This window comes from Anolis carolinensis, unplaced genomic scaffold (genome assembly GCF_035594765.1).
Source record: "Anolis carolinensis isolate JA03-04 unplaced genomic scaffold, rAnoCar3.1.pri scaffold_9, whole genome shotgun sequence".
Taxonomy (NCBI): Eukaryota; Metazoa; Chordata; class Lepidosauria; order Squamata; family Dactyloidae; genus Anolis; species Anolis carolinensis.
In genome coordinates this window covers 4,289,769-4,304,318 of record NW_026943820.1, presented here as the reverse complement: position 1 = coordinate 4,304,318, position 14,550 = coordinate 4,289,769, and the positions used below count along the sequence as shown (strand labels likewise).

At 42.0% G+C, this 14,550-nt stretch overlaps 1 protein-coding gene across 1 annotated transcript in view; it reads right to left on the bottom strand.

The window, feature by feature from the left end:
- cpne7 (copine 7) overlaps nt 1-14,550 on the bottom strand; it is a 48,242-nt gene that overhangs the window by 18,257 nt on the left and 15,435 nt on the right. Inside the window, exons 3-8 of the mRNA XM_016997421.2 lie at nt 12,694-12,876; nt 8,623-8,697; nt 8,459-8,533; nt 5,435-5,518; nt 2,134-2,223; nt 637-735 (exon numbers count right to left, since the gene is read on the bottom strand). Of these exons, the coding sequence (XP_016852910.1) occupies nt 637-735; nt 2,134-2,223; nt 5,435-5,518; nt 8,459-8,533; nt 8,623-8,697; nt 12,694-12,876 (606 nt within the window). The remainder of the gene's footprint in view (nt 1-636; nt 736-2,133; nt 2,224-5,434; nt 5,519-8,458; nt 8,534-8,622; nt 8,698-12,693; nt 12,877-14,550) is intronic.

Here is a 14,550-nt window from a genome sequence, read left to right as displayed (position 1 = left end):
GAGATTGTCTTGATGGCTTTTGGGGACCCCTTTCCTTACCTATGGTCTTATGAAACCATCTAGATGACCTTTGAGGGTCGCTTTCCTTATCTATGGTCTTCTGATGGCCTGATGAGATCATCTAGATGGTCTTTGAAGGTCTCTTTACTTAGCTACAGCCTTATGAGACCATCTAGATAGTCTTTGAGGTCCCTTTCCTTACCAATGGTCTTATGAAACCATCTAGATAGTCTTTGAGGTCCCTTTCCTTACCTATGGTCTTCTGATGGCCTTATGAAACCATCTGGATGGTCTTTGAGGTCCCTTTCCTTATCTATGGTCTTGGGATGGCCTTATGAGATAATCTAGATGGCCTTTGAGGGTCTCTTTCCTTACCGATGGTCTTATGAGACTAAAGCAGGACCAAAGCTGGCTAATACTTGGGTAGGAGGCCATTTCCATCTGGTTAAACATCAAACCCAAATTCCTGAAGATAGGACAGACCTGGAGTGAGATATGGTGATCCTGTCTTGGAGTTATCTTAGTACGGTTCCTTGAGAGTGAGATTTGCCATTGCTTTCCTCTGAGGCTGAGAGGATGGGTTTCCTTGGCCGGGCTATGCAAATGTAGAGATTGCAATATGAAGAAGGCACCCACCTTGTTTCCCCCCATGGCTTTCTGCATCTCCTCAAAAGTGGTGTAAAACTCTCCGATGAAGTCATGTTTGCCGCGAGAATCGTAGTCGAAGACAATGCACTGCAATGCGGAGAGAAGCGAGAAGAAAGGATTTTGCGGTGGACTACAACTCCCCAAATCCCTCCGTCCAGAACGTTTGGGAGTTTTAGTCCAGGACAAGAAGGGATTTATATGTCACACTTCAAGAGCTTTAAAAGACCATAGATTCATAGAACTGGAAGAGACCCCCCCAAGGATCATATAATCTAACCCTGCAATCTGACGGATACTATTTATGGCACTATAAGGACGCCAAATAAAGCCAATGTCTTGAAAACGCCTACCAAATTTCAGACTAAAATTCAGAGCAGATTCACAAAGAGATTTAAGGCCACCAGAATATGGAACCCAAGGGAACCATGGAGATGGAAGGGATCCAAAGGGTCATCTAGTCCAGCCCTGCAATCTGACCTATAATTTCACAATATATATAGTTTAAATAACAAAAATATATAATTGTCATATATAACTGTATTTAATAAATCAAAAACTATTTACTACCATTATTTCCATGTACAACAATCTATGGTACCTCTTGCAGTTTCCACGCTGATTTCTTTCGGTTGTAGTTTCAATGTAATCATAATGAATAATATAATAATAATATAATAGTAATAATATAATAATATACTAAAATAATACCGTGTTTCCCCGAAAATAAGACAGTGTCTTATATTATTTTTTACTCCCAAAGATGTGCTAGGTCTTATTTTCAGGGGATGTCTTATTTTTCCATGAAGAAGAATTCACATTTATTGTTGAATAAAAAAAATGAACATTTATTCTATAGTAATTGTCATCACAAACCAACATAACCAAACCAGACAAACTGTGACTTCTGTCAAGAATTTCTTGTTACTACCATTATTTCCATATACAACTGGTATGTACATTTACCAATCCTGCATGCTATGGTGTTTTGTTTGGTGGGCGCCGGGCATGCTTCCAAACAAAAACTTTGCTAGGTCTTACTTTCGGGGGAGGCCTTATATTTAGCAATTCAGCAAAACCTCTACTAGGTCTTATTTTTTGGTGATGTCTTATTTTAGGGGAAACAGGGTAAGAAAATAATAATAGAATGATGTGTATGTATATATATATATAAATGTAATGTGCATAATTCCCATGGAGTAAACAACAAAACCACTGGACCAAATCACACCAAATTTGGCCACAAAAGACATTAGTCATCCAATCAATCTGCGTGTCAGCAAAAATGGCTAGCCGTGTCAGTGCTGGCACGCGTGTCATAGGTTGGCCATCACTGCCATAGAACCATGGAGTTGAAAGGGACCCTAAAGGTCATCCAGTCAAACCCCCACAATGTGATCTATCTAATTTATTGCACCTTTAAAATATTCAGTGCCTTCTAAAGTTCGGACTAAAATCCAGAGTGAATTCACAAATCCACATCCTTACCCTCAGCTTCCGCTTCTCTTCGCAGCTGCAAAGGGAGTTCAGAGAAACCTTGAAGGGCTCCCAAACTGGGCTCAGGTTGTTCTTGACAAACTGTAAAAAAAACAGGCAGGGAAAAGAGGGGAAAAGATATTTTGGGTGCGTCTACTCTGCAGAATTGATGCAGTTTGGTACCGCTTTAACTGCCAGGTCGTTTATTCTCCCACCGACCGGCAGCAAAGTCATATCAACCCAGTCAGTTTAACGCTATGAATTTATATTGGCATTTTACTGGATTGGATGATTCTAATGTTTTTCCAAAACCTTATGTCTGTGTCTTTTAATAGATGCACTTTAATGGTTTTATGTGATGCATTTTAATAATGATATTTTACCCTGACTTGAGGAGGGGCAGGTAAGAAATAAAATGTATTAATCGTCATCGATGATGACGATGGTGGTGGTGATGATACAATGTGTTGTCGAAGGCTTTCATGGCTGGAATCACTGGGTTTCTGTGAATTTTCCGGGCTGTCTGGCCATGTTCCAGAAGCATTCTCTCCTGACGTTTCACCCACATCTATGGCAGGCATCCTCAGAGGTTGTGAGGTCTATTGTCCGTGGGAGAAAGAACTCTTGCCTGTTTAAGGCAAATGTGAATGTTGCCATTATTCACCTTGATTAGTATCGAATGGCCTTGCAGCTTCAATGCCTGGCTGCTTCCTGCCTGGGGGAATCCTTTGTTGGGTGGTGTTAGCTGGCCCTGAATATTTCATGCCTGGAATCATGACTGGATTTAACTGAGATCAGGGCCAGCTAACATGTCCCATCAAAAGATCCCCTCCTAGACTTCTGCCTGCCATAAATGCAGGCAAAACGTTAGGAGAGAATGCTTCTGGCAAATGGCCAGACAGCCTGGAAAACTCACAGCAAGCCAGTGATTTTGACTGTGAACAATGTTGCCATTGTTCACCTTGATTAGTATTGAATGGCCTTGCAGCTTCAATGCCTGGCTGCTTCCTTCCTGGGGGAATCCTTTGTTGGGCGGTGTTAGCTGGCCCTGATTGTTTCTTGTCTGGAATTCCTGTCTTCTAAGTGTTCCTTTTTATTTACTGTCCTGATTTTAGAGGGTTTTTTTAAAAAATGCTGGTACCCAGATTGTGTTCTTTTTCATGCTTTCCTCCTTTCTGTTGACCCTGTCCACTTGCTTTTTATGGATTTCAGTGGCTTCTCTGTGTTGTCTGACATGGTGGTTGTTAGGGTGGTCCAGCATTTAGGTGTTCTCAAATATGCTGTATCCAGGTTGATTCATCGACCAACAGAGGATTTCCCCAGGCAGGAATCAGTCAGGCTTTGAAGCAGCAAGGCTATTCAACGCTAATCAAGGTGGCCAATGGCAACATTCACCCATGCCTCCAATGGACAAGAATTCTTTCTCCCATCCTGGACATATAATATAATATATTATATTATTACCATAGCACAATATAAGCACTAGATATTACTACATTGCAATATTATTAGTAATATTACATGTAATATAAATTATTATTATTATTATTATTATTATTATTATTATTATTATTATTTTAGAAGGTCTTTAGTCCCTTTGGGGAGATAGAGCGGGTTATAAACAAATCCTTTGTTGGGAGGTGTTAGCTGGCCCTGATTGTTTTCTGTCTGCAATTCCGCTCTTTTCTGAGTGTTGTAACACCTCCCAACAGAGGATTCTCCCAGGCAGGAAGCAGCCAGGCTTTGAAGCGGCAAGGCTACTCAATGCTAATCAAGGTGGCCAATTGAAAATGAACCAAATCTGACAACCAGTATTTTTTTAAAAAAAAAAACCCTCTAAAATCAGGACAGTAAATAAAGAACAACACTAACAATCAGGGCCAGGTAACACCTCCTAACAAAGGATTCCACAGGCAGGAAGCAGCCAGGCTTTGAAGCTGCAAGGCTATTCAACGCTAATCTAGCTGGTCAATGGCACCTTTGGACATCATTCCACAGGGATATAAACCCCACTTGCCTAGTTTCCAACAGACCTCACAACCTCTGAGGATGCCTGCCATAGATGTGGGCGAAACGTCAGGAGAGAATGCTTCTGGAACATAGCCAGACAGCCTGGAAAACTCATAGCAACCCACTGATTCTGGCCATGAAAGCCTTCGACAACACATTGTATCACCACCACCACCACCACCACCACCATCATCATCATCATCATTTGAGTGTCTGGCCACAACAGAGTTCTTTCTTTTCTTTTCTTTTCTTTTCTTTTCTTTTCTTTTCTTTTCTTTTCTTTTCTTTTCTTTTCTTTTCTTTTCTTTTCTTTTCTTTTCCTTTCCTTTCCTTTCCTTTTTCTTTCTTTCTTTCTTTCTTTCTTTCTTTCTTTCTTTCTTTCTTTCTTTCTTTTTCTGTTTCTTTCTCCAGAGACAGAGCATTTCCCATTATGAAAGAAATCTCTGTGTTTCCCCCCAGTTGATTGCTTTCTTAACCTACCTGTTGCTGTTTTTATTATATTTCTATTTGCGCATGGCTGCTTTGTGCTCTTTCCCTTATTGCTAACGGTCTCAAAGTGTTCCTAGGTATTAAAAAAACAACAACAACGAGGAGCCAGACTCTTCCAGGAGAAGCGGCACAATCGTTTTTCATAATAACTTTGCTTGCTTTCCTCCTCTTCGCATTGCGGCTCCCGAATCTATTCAAATTGGCTTCCAATTGCAGCCTTTTCGGGTCTATATGTATATATATATATATCCCTTTCATTTCTTTCTCCTTTATTACCTTTCCTCGAGGAAACACAGTGGCACTGCTGGCCTGAAGGTTGGGTTGCTGACCTCCAAACCTTCAGGTCAGCAGTCCTGCCGGCACAAGGGCTCAACCCATTGCACCACCGTGGGTTACTGGGATATGATAATAGAGTGGTGCAATGGGTTAAACCCTTGTGCCGGCTGGACTGCTGACTCGAAGTTTGATGTAAAGGTTGCTTGTTCAAATCCTTGAGATGGGGTGAGCTCCCACCTGTCAGCTCTAGCTTTCAAGGACATAAGAGAAGCCTCCCAGCAGGATGGTAACACATCCGGGAGTCCCCTGGGCAACGTCTCTGTAGACAGCCAATTCTTTCTCTATATGGGATGTATATTTGGATCCTATATAGAAAAAGATGGTGTCCCACGTGGAAGCCTTAATCAGAGCCACCATGAGGACTAGGAACTTGCCATAACCAGCAAGGATTTGCAGTAATGCTCTTTCCTTATTTTACTTTTCCCACTGGGATTGGAGAATTCGTCCTCTTTTTTGAACCATTTGGAGAGACGCTCACCTCCGTGCGGTGGACCAGCTGCTCGCTCCCATCGTCGTTGATCCGGTAGATCTCTAGAAAGGGATCTGACTTGCTGAAGAGATCCTGTGGGGAATCACAGAGTTGGGAGAGATCAAAACGTAAGGTTGAAACTTCTTGTCCCCATGACAATGTGGTGGTTATCCGATCTGGGTTCAGGTCTTGAACTTGAAAGCTCTATCCAAGGTGTTGAACACCATTCCCAGACTTGAATAGAGAGCCATGGATATTCCTTGGGCAAGGCTCCTTAAAAGTTCAGACTCGAACCCAGAACACATACAAACATGGCAACCATTTTTGGGCAATCAGGGGCTGCCTGGGATGGGCTATTGGGGGACAGAAGGGAGAAATGAGAGGTCGAAACTTTAGAAGTAGTAGGATAGAGGTCAAGACTATAGACTTAGCTTCATGTTGGGTTGATGGTCAAGACTATAGAGGTCAAGACTAACAAATTATTTTCATATTGAGTTGATGGTCAAGACTATGGAAGTCAAGACTATATAATTAGCTTCATGTACTGTTGATGTTGGCTTCCTTTCCATTGCCGACCCAATGGAAGGCCAAGACTAGAGAATTAGCCCATGTCAGGTTGATGGTCAAGACTATAGAGGTCAAGACTAACAAATTATTTTCATATTGAGTTGATGGTCAAGACTATGGAAGTCAAGACTATATAATTAGCTTCATGTACTGTTGATGTTGGCTTCCTTTCCATTGCTGACCCAATGGAAGGCCAAGACTAGAGAATTAGCCCATGTCAGGTTGATGGTCAAGACTATAGAGGTCAAGACTAACAAATTATTTTCATATTGAGTTGATGGTCAAGACTATGGAAGTCAAGACTATATAATTAGCTTCATGTACTGTTGATGTTGGCTTCCTTTCCATTGCCGACCCAATGGAAGGCCAAGACTAGAGAATTAGCCCATGTCAGGTTGATGGTCAAGACTATAGAGGTCAAGACTAACAAATTATTTTCATATTGAGTTGATGGTCAAGACTATGGAAGTCAAGACTATATAATTAGCTTCATGTACTGTTGATGTTGGCTTCCTTTCCATTGCTGACCCAATGGAAGGCCAAGACTAGAGAATTAGCCCATGTCAGGTTGATGGTCAAGACTATAGAGGTCAAGACTAAAAATGAGCTTCATGTCGGGTTGATGGTCACCCCTATAAAGAATTAGCTTCACGTCAGTTTGATGGTCAAGACTATGGAATTAGTTTTTTGCTGAGTTGATCGTCAAGACTATACAATTAGCTTCATGTCGGGTTGATGTTGGCTTCCTTTTCATTAGCCACCCAACGGAAGGTCAAGACTATAGGATTAGCCTAAGTCAGGTGGATGGTCAAGACTATAGAGGTCAAGACTACAGAGGCCAAGATTATGTCGGGTTGATGGTCAAGACTATAGAGGTCAAGACTGAAGAATTAGCTTCATGTCTGGTTGATGGTCAAGACTATAGAATTAGCTTCATGGAGGGTTGATGCTGACTTCGTTTCCATTGCCCACCCAACGGAAGGAATTAGCTTTATGTTGGGTCGATGGTCAAGACTATAGAGACCAAGGCTATAGATGCCAAGACTATGGAGGCCAAAACTATGTTGGGTTGATGATCAAGACTATAGAAGTCAAGACTAAAAAAAATTGCCTCATATCAGGTTGATGTTGGCTTCCTTTCCATTGACCACTCAATAGAAGGTCAAGACTATAGAAGTCAAGACTATAGAATTTGCTTCATGTAGGGTTGATGTTGACATCCTTTCTATTGGCCACCCAACGGAAGGAATTAGCCTCATGTCGGGTTGATGGTTAAGACTATAGAGGCCAAGACTATAGAGGCTAAAACTATGTTGGGTTGATGGTCAAGCCTATAGAATTTGCTTGATGGTTGGGTTGACATTGACTTCCTTCCCATTGGCCAACCAATAAAAGGTCAAGACTATAGGATTTGCTTCATGGTTGGGTTGACATTGACTTCCTTCCCATTGGCCACCCAATAAAAGGTCAAGACTATAGGATTTGCTTCATGGTTGGGTTGACATTGACTTCCTTCCCATTGGCCACCCAATAAAAGGTCAAGACTATAGAATTTGCTTCATGGTTGGGTTGACATTGACTTCCTTCCCATTGGCCACCCAATAAAAGGTCAAGACTATATGATTTGCCCATGTCAGATTGATGGTCAAGACTATAGAGGCCAAGACTACAGTATTCAAGACTACAGAAGTCAAAACTACAGAATTAGGCTCATGTCGGGTTGATGGTTGTAAAGAAGTGTGTTTTTATTTTGATTTATAGATGTCATGTTTAATTTCGTTTTAAAAGTCATGTTTAACTATGTTTAAAAGGGTAAGTATTAGTTATCAGTGTGTGGGGGATGGTAACCAGCTCAGCATTCTGAGGCAGGTTACCATAGCAACGAGGGCAGAGCCAACCGCCGTTTGGAAGAAAAGGAGGGAATGTTTTAAAAAACAGTTTAGTCTGTGATTTTAGTCACAGGGAAGACACTGGTTCCAGGTTAGGGAAACCAGGGAAACTCAGATCTCTAGTGGTGTCAAATTAAGCAAGTTAGGTGACTTGTTTAGGTTTATTTGTAGAGTCTGAGTAGTAAGGGGAAGCAATCCCAGTTGGATCCAAAGTGATCAGTTAATATCTTTGCAACCATTATCAAAGTGCCTATAAAGAAGTTACTGTAACCACTAAGCTCTGTGCCTGAAATAAACTTGTTTTTGTTCTTCAATATCCAAGTCTCTGTCACCTATATTCAAAACTAAGTAACGCTACCATCTAATGTGAATAAGAATAAGAAAGAATAAAAGAAGAAAGAAGAAATAAATTCCCCTCTGCCTGACATCTCCACAATGGTCAAGACTATAGAGGCCAAGACTATAGAAGTAACTCCATGTAGGGTTAGTGTTAGATTCCTTTCCACTGGCCACCCAACTCCCATGGGCACCAGCGCCACCTTTGACCCTTGCCCCACTGTGCTTGTCCCAGGGCTACCTTGTCATCCAGCTTCTTGGCCCGGAGGAAGAGCTCCACGAAGCCGTTGTCTCCGGAAATCTCTTCCGAGGTGACCTGTTTGGAGCAGAGGAGAGGGTCAGGGACCACCAGGATGGTCTCTGTCCGTGGCCACTTCTGGGAAGGGGAAGGGCCAACATACTTACGGTGATGGTGGACTTTCCAGCGTACTTTCCGTACTTCAGGCACAGAGGTTTGCTCACCCGCTTCTGGGCCACAATCTACGAGGCAAAGAAGGAGAAGACATTGAAGGCTGTCTTACATCAAGCATTTGAAAGGAGCTTTCCAGGGTGCTGAAATTCCACCTTGGAGAGCTCCTTCTGAGTCTTGAACAAAAGCCGAAGTGGACATTGGCTTCCACTGTTTTTGGTATGGATTGGGCTGCCAAGGAAATCGGTGTCTGTGTGTGTGTGAGAGAGAGAGAGTTGTAGTCCAAAAGCCTGTTGTTGTTGTTGTTTTTGTTTATACCCTGCTTATTCTCTCCACAAGGAGACTCAAAATGGCTTGAAAAGCCAAACTTTTCCTAAAGCTCTGCCTTTCTCGACTAGAATCCATTCCGCTTTTTCTGCCATAATAACAACAATAATACTACAGTAGTTACAGTATATTGTGCTTATATTGTGCTGTACTAATAATATAATATATTGTATGTATATATAATAATATTACTAATAATATTGCAATAGAGTCGTATAGTACAATACGGGGTTGTGAAGGGCGGTATATAAATGTCGCTAATAATAATAATAATAATAATAATAATAATAATAATAATAATAATAACAACAATACAACAAAGTCAAAACATATTAACATACAAGATATACTATAAATGATATAGATAATAACACAAAAATATAAACATTTTGCTACAAACACAGATACAGAATTGACATATACAGTAGAGTCTCACTTATCCAACACTCGCTTATCCAAGGTTCTGGATTATCCAACTCATTTTAGCAGTCAATGTTTTCAATACATCGTGATATTTTGGTGCTAAATTCGTAAATACAGTAATTACTACGTAGCATTACTGCATATTGAACGACTTTTTCTGTCAAATTTGTTGTATAACATGACTAGCTGTGCCCGGCCACGCGTTGCTGTGGCAAAGTGGTGGTGGTATTGGTTAAAAATTGTTGTGTAATTTTTATTTGACGTTATTTGCATTTTTTTTAATTAATTTTATTGTAAGTTATATTTTTATTTATTATATTTTATTATTTTCTTGTATTATTTTTAATTATTTTCTGTTATTATAGTATTTTATTGTATTAATTTTTAGTGTTTTTTATTTTTTTTATTGGGTTGCTAGGAGACCAAGTTGGAGGAGCTTAGCCTTCTAACTGGCAGCAATTGGATAAAAGCAATTATTCCTCTCCCTGTAATTAGGACTTTATTTTTCTTTTCTTTTTGTTGTATCAACCTAGAGGCGTGGATGATGGATTGTGTTGTCAAATTTCGAGGTTGGGGGGCCTGTAGTTTTGTTGTTTTGTGGGTCGCCGTGATGCCATCACTCTTTTATATATATAGATTTTTTGGTGCTTAATTTGTAAAAGCATAATGTAATTTGACGTTTAATAGGCGTTTCCTTAATCCCTCCTTATTATCCAATATATTAGCTTATCCAAGCTTCTGCCGGCCTGTTTAGCTTGGATAAGTGAGACTCTACTGTAGTAGCAATAGAAATGTAAACTCATGATTGACAGTTGCCTGGGTGTGAGCAGTGATGATGGTGACAATGGTTTGTGTCCTGCTTTTCTCTCACAATCACAATGTGAAAATTGCGGGTTTCTGGAATTTGTCGTCCAAAATGTAACCAGCATTAGAGTCACGAAAGAGTCACCAGATATCTCTATTCAACAACAACAAAAAAAGGGACGTGATGACATGTCGGATTCAGCAGCTATTCCTTCCTGGGAGATGCGGCTTATCCGTATTTTTCCGCATTCGAAAGCGTCTCCGCGGGAGGCTGGCAATCACTGGGCAATTACTTGCCCACCGGAAGAGAGAGCAAGGAGCATCATCGTGCAACGATTGGGAGGGAAATTGCTGCGGAGGAGCACGAAGCCGCAGAAGGCTTGGCAGGGAACAGCCGCCTTCCTAATGGCTCCCAAATTGCTCCTCGCAGAGCTGCCTTGATTTGCCTTCCTCGGTTTCCCCTCCGAAGAAAAAAGAGAGGGTTTCTAGGTCACTTAGACCTTTTGGGACTGCCAATCCCAGAATCCTCAAGGTAACCAAGCTTATAAAGTTTGGAGTGCTGGCTTTTTTTGAGAATGCCAGAAATGGCATTTTGGGTAGTTTGGGTAGACTTAGAGCAGGCATGGGCAGACTTCGACCCTCCAAGTTTTTTGGACTTCAACTCCCACCATTGAAGTCCAAACACATACATGTATCCACCTCCACTGAGGTCTGGGCACATACTGCTAACATTGAAATCCAAACACATACATGCATCCACCTCCACTGAGATCTGGACACATACTGCTAACATTGAAATCCAAACACATACATGCATCCACCTCCACTGAGATCTGGACACATACTGCTAACATTGAAGTTCAAATGCATACAAGAATCCACCTCCACTGAGGTCTGGGCACATACTGCTAACATTGAAGTCCAAACGCATACAAGAATCCACCTCCACTGAAGTCTGGGCACATACCGCTAACATTGAAGTCCAAACACATGCATTCATTCACCTCCACTGAGGTCTGGGCACATACTGCTAACATTGAAATCCAAACACATACATGCATCCACCTCCACTGAGATCTGGACACATACTGCTAACATTGAAGTTCAAAGGCATACAAGAATCCACCTCCACTGAGGTCTGGGCACATACTGCTAACATTGAAATCCAAACACATACATGTATCCACCTCCACTGAGGTCTGGGCACATAGTGCTAACATTGAAGTCCAAACACATGCATTCATTCACCTCCACTGAGGTCTGGGCACATACTACTAACATTGAAGTCCAAACACATACATGCATCCACCTCCACTGAGGTCTGGACACATAGTACTAACATTGAAGTCCAAACACATACATGTATCCACCTCCACTGAGGTCTGGGCACATACTGCTAACATTGAAGTCCAAACCCGTACATGCATGCACCTCCACTGAGGTCTGGGCACATACTGCTAACATTGAAGTCCAAACACGTACATGTATCCACCTCCACTGAGGTCTGGGCACATACTGCTAACATTGAAGTCCTAACCCGTACATGCATCCACCTCCACTGAGGTCTGGGCACATACTGCTAACATTGAAGTCCAAACCCGTACATGCATGCACCTCCACTGAGGTCTGGGCACATACTGCTAACATTGAAGTCCAAACACGTACATGTATCCACCTCCACTGAGGTCTGGGCACATACTGCTAACATTGAAGTCCTAACCCGTACATGCATCCACCTCCACTGAGGTCTGGGCACATACTGCTAACATTGAAGTCCAAACACGTACATGTATCCACCTCCACTGAGGTCTGGGCACATACTGCTAACATTGAAGTCCTAACCCGTACATGCATCCACCTCCACTGAGGTCTGGGCACATACTGCTAACATTGAAGTCCAAACACGTACATGCATCCACCTCCACTGAGGTCTGGGCACATACTGCTAACATTGAAGTCCAAACACGTACATGCATCCACCTCCACTGAGGTCTGGGCACATACTTGGAGGGTCTAAGTTTGCCCATGCCTAACCTAGAGCTTTTGGGCATTAAGTACCCTGAAACCTATAGCCCGTAGACATATAGCTTTGAAAAATATGGCTTTTGGAGACTACAACTCCCAGGATCTGCAGCATTGAAGCACGCTAGTTATGGACTACAACTCCCAGCATCCCTCTATCTGCATATCTGATTGAATCAGAGCTTGGAAACATGCCTTTTGGGTATGAAGTTCCCTTAAAATCTATTCATCCTGACCAGTTGATACACAGCTTTTTGGAGACTAGAACTCCCAGGATCTGCAACATTGAAGCATGCATATTGTTGGACTACAACTCCTAGCATCTGTTCACATATTCAATAGACCTAGGGCTTCAGAACATGGCTTTGTGGCCCACAGTTCCCTAACCTTGGAAGGAGATGTGGCTTCTTAGAAACTTCAACAGCCAAGATATGGCAGTCATTGGGGATGCTGGGAGTTGTTGTCCAAAGGGACATGTTCCCATTCCTTACCTGCCCCACAGTGCACTCCATCCCGCCCAGGAAGTCATCGTCGTGGGTCCCGATCCCTCCGTGGCCGTGGATGTCATAAACCTCAAAGCGTAGTTTCTGCACCTCCTCGAAGTAATAGTCCACCATGAAGACCTTGGCGAAGACCGGGTTCAGGTTGCTTCTGATGACCTCCGACCGGTCCACCTGTGAGAAGAAGAGGGAGAACCTTGACAATCCTCTGGGTGTTTTTGTACTACAACTCCCAAAATCCCTCTGCATACTGGCTAAGACTTCTGGGGAAGGGAGTCCAAAACATGTGGAGGACCAAAGGTTGGTTGGACTTCAGGTTGATGTTCTGTCCTCCAGGTGTTTTGGACTACAAACATCAACATCAGGTTGGTGTTGGCTTCCTTTCCATTGGCCACTCAGTGGAAGGTCAAGACTAAAAATTAGCTTCATATCGGGTTGATGGTCAGGCCTATCAAGAATTAACTTACTCTCAGGTTGATGGTCAAGACTATAGAATTAGTTTCTTGCTGGGTTGATGGTCAAGACTATAGAATTAGCTTCATGTAGGGTTGATGTTGGCTTCCTTTCCATTGGCCACCCAACAGAAGGTCAAGTCTGTAGAATTGGCCCATGTCAGGTTGATGGTCAAGACTACAGAGGCCAAGACTATGTTGGGTTGATGGTCAAGACTATAGAGGTCAAGATTATAAAATTAGCTTCATGTAGGGCTAATGGAAGGAGGTAACTTCATGTTGGGTTGATGGTCATGACTATAGAAGTCAAGACTACAGAATGAGCTTCATGTTGGGTTGATGTTGACTTCTCTTCCATTGGCCACTCAATGGAAAGTCAAGGCTATAGAATTAGCTTCATGTCAGGTCAATGGTCAAGACTACAGAGGCCAAGACTATGTTGGGTTGATGGTCAGGACTATAGAGGTCAAGAATTAGCTTCATGTTAGGTTGATGGTCAAGACTATAGAAGTGAAGACTACAGAATTAGCTTCATGTCAGGTTGATGTTGGCTTCCTTTCCATTGGCCACCCAATAGAAAGAATCATCTTCATGTTGGGTTGATGGTCAAGACTATAGAAGTCAAGACTACAGAATTAGCTTCTTGTTGGGTTGATGTTGGCTTCTCTTCCATTGGCCACTCAATGGAAGGTCAAGGCTACAGAATTAGCTTCATGTCAGGTCAATGAGGCCAAGACTATGTTGGGTTGATGGTCAGGACTATAGAGATCAAGTCTAAAGAATTAGCTTCATGTTAGGTTGATGGTCAAGACTATAGAAGTGAAGACTACAGAATTGGGTTGATGTTGGCTTCTCTTCCATTGGCCACCCAATGGAAAGTCACTGGGAATTAGCTTCATTTCAGGTTGATGATCAAGACTGCAGAGGCCAAGACTATGTTGGGTTGATGGCCAGGACTATAGAAGTCAAGTCTAAAGAATTAGCTTCATGCTAGGTTGATGGTCAAGACTATAGAAGTGAAGACTACAGAATTAGCTTCATGTTGGGTTGATGTTGGCTTCTCTTCCATTGGCCACTCAATGGAAGGTCAAGGCTATAGAATTAGCTTCATGTCAGGTCAATGATCAAGACTACAGAGGCCAAGACTATGTTGGGTTAATGGCCAGGAATATAGAGGTCAAGTCTAAAGAATTACTGTATATAGAGAAAGATGTCTAGATTGATATATATGAATATAGATATGTATGGCTTACAAATATTGCAGAGGAAATGCACGCACACATACACAAATAGAGATTTCTAGATAGATATAAACATAAATATATAGGGCTTGCAAATATTGCAGGAGAGAAATGCGCATATATAGAAAGAGAGGATTTGCAAACGTTTTACATAT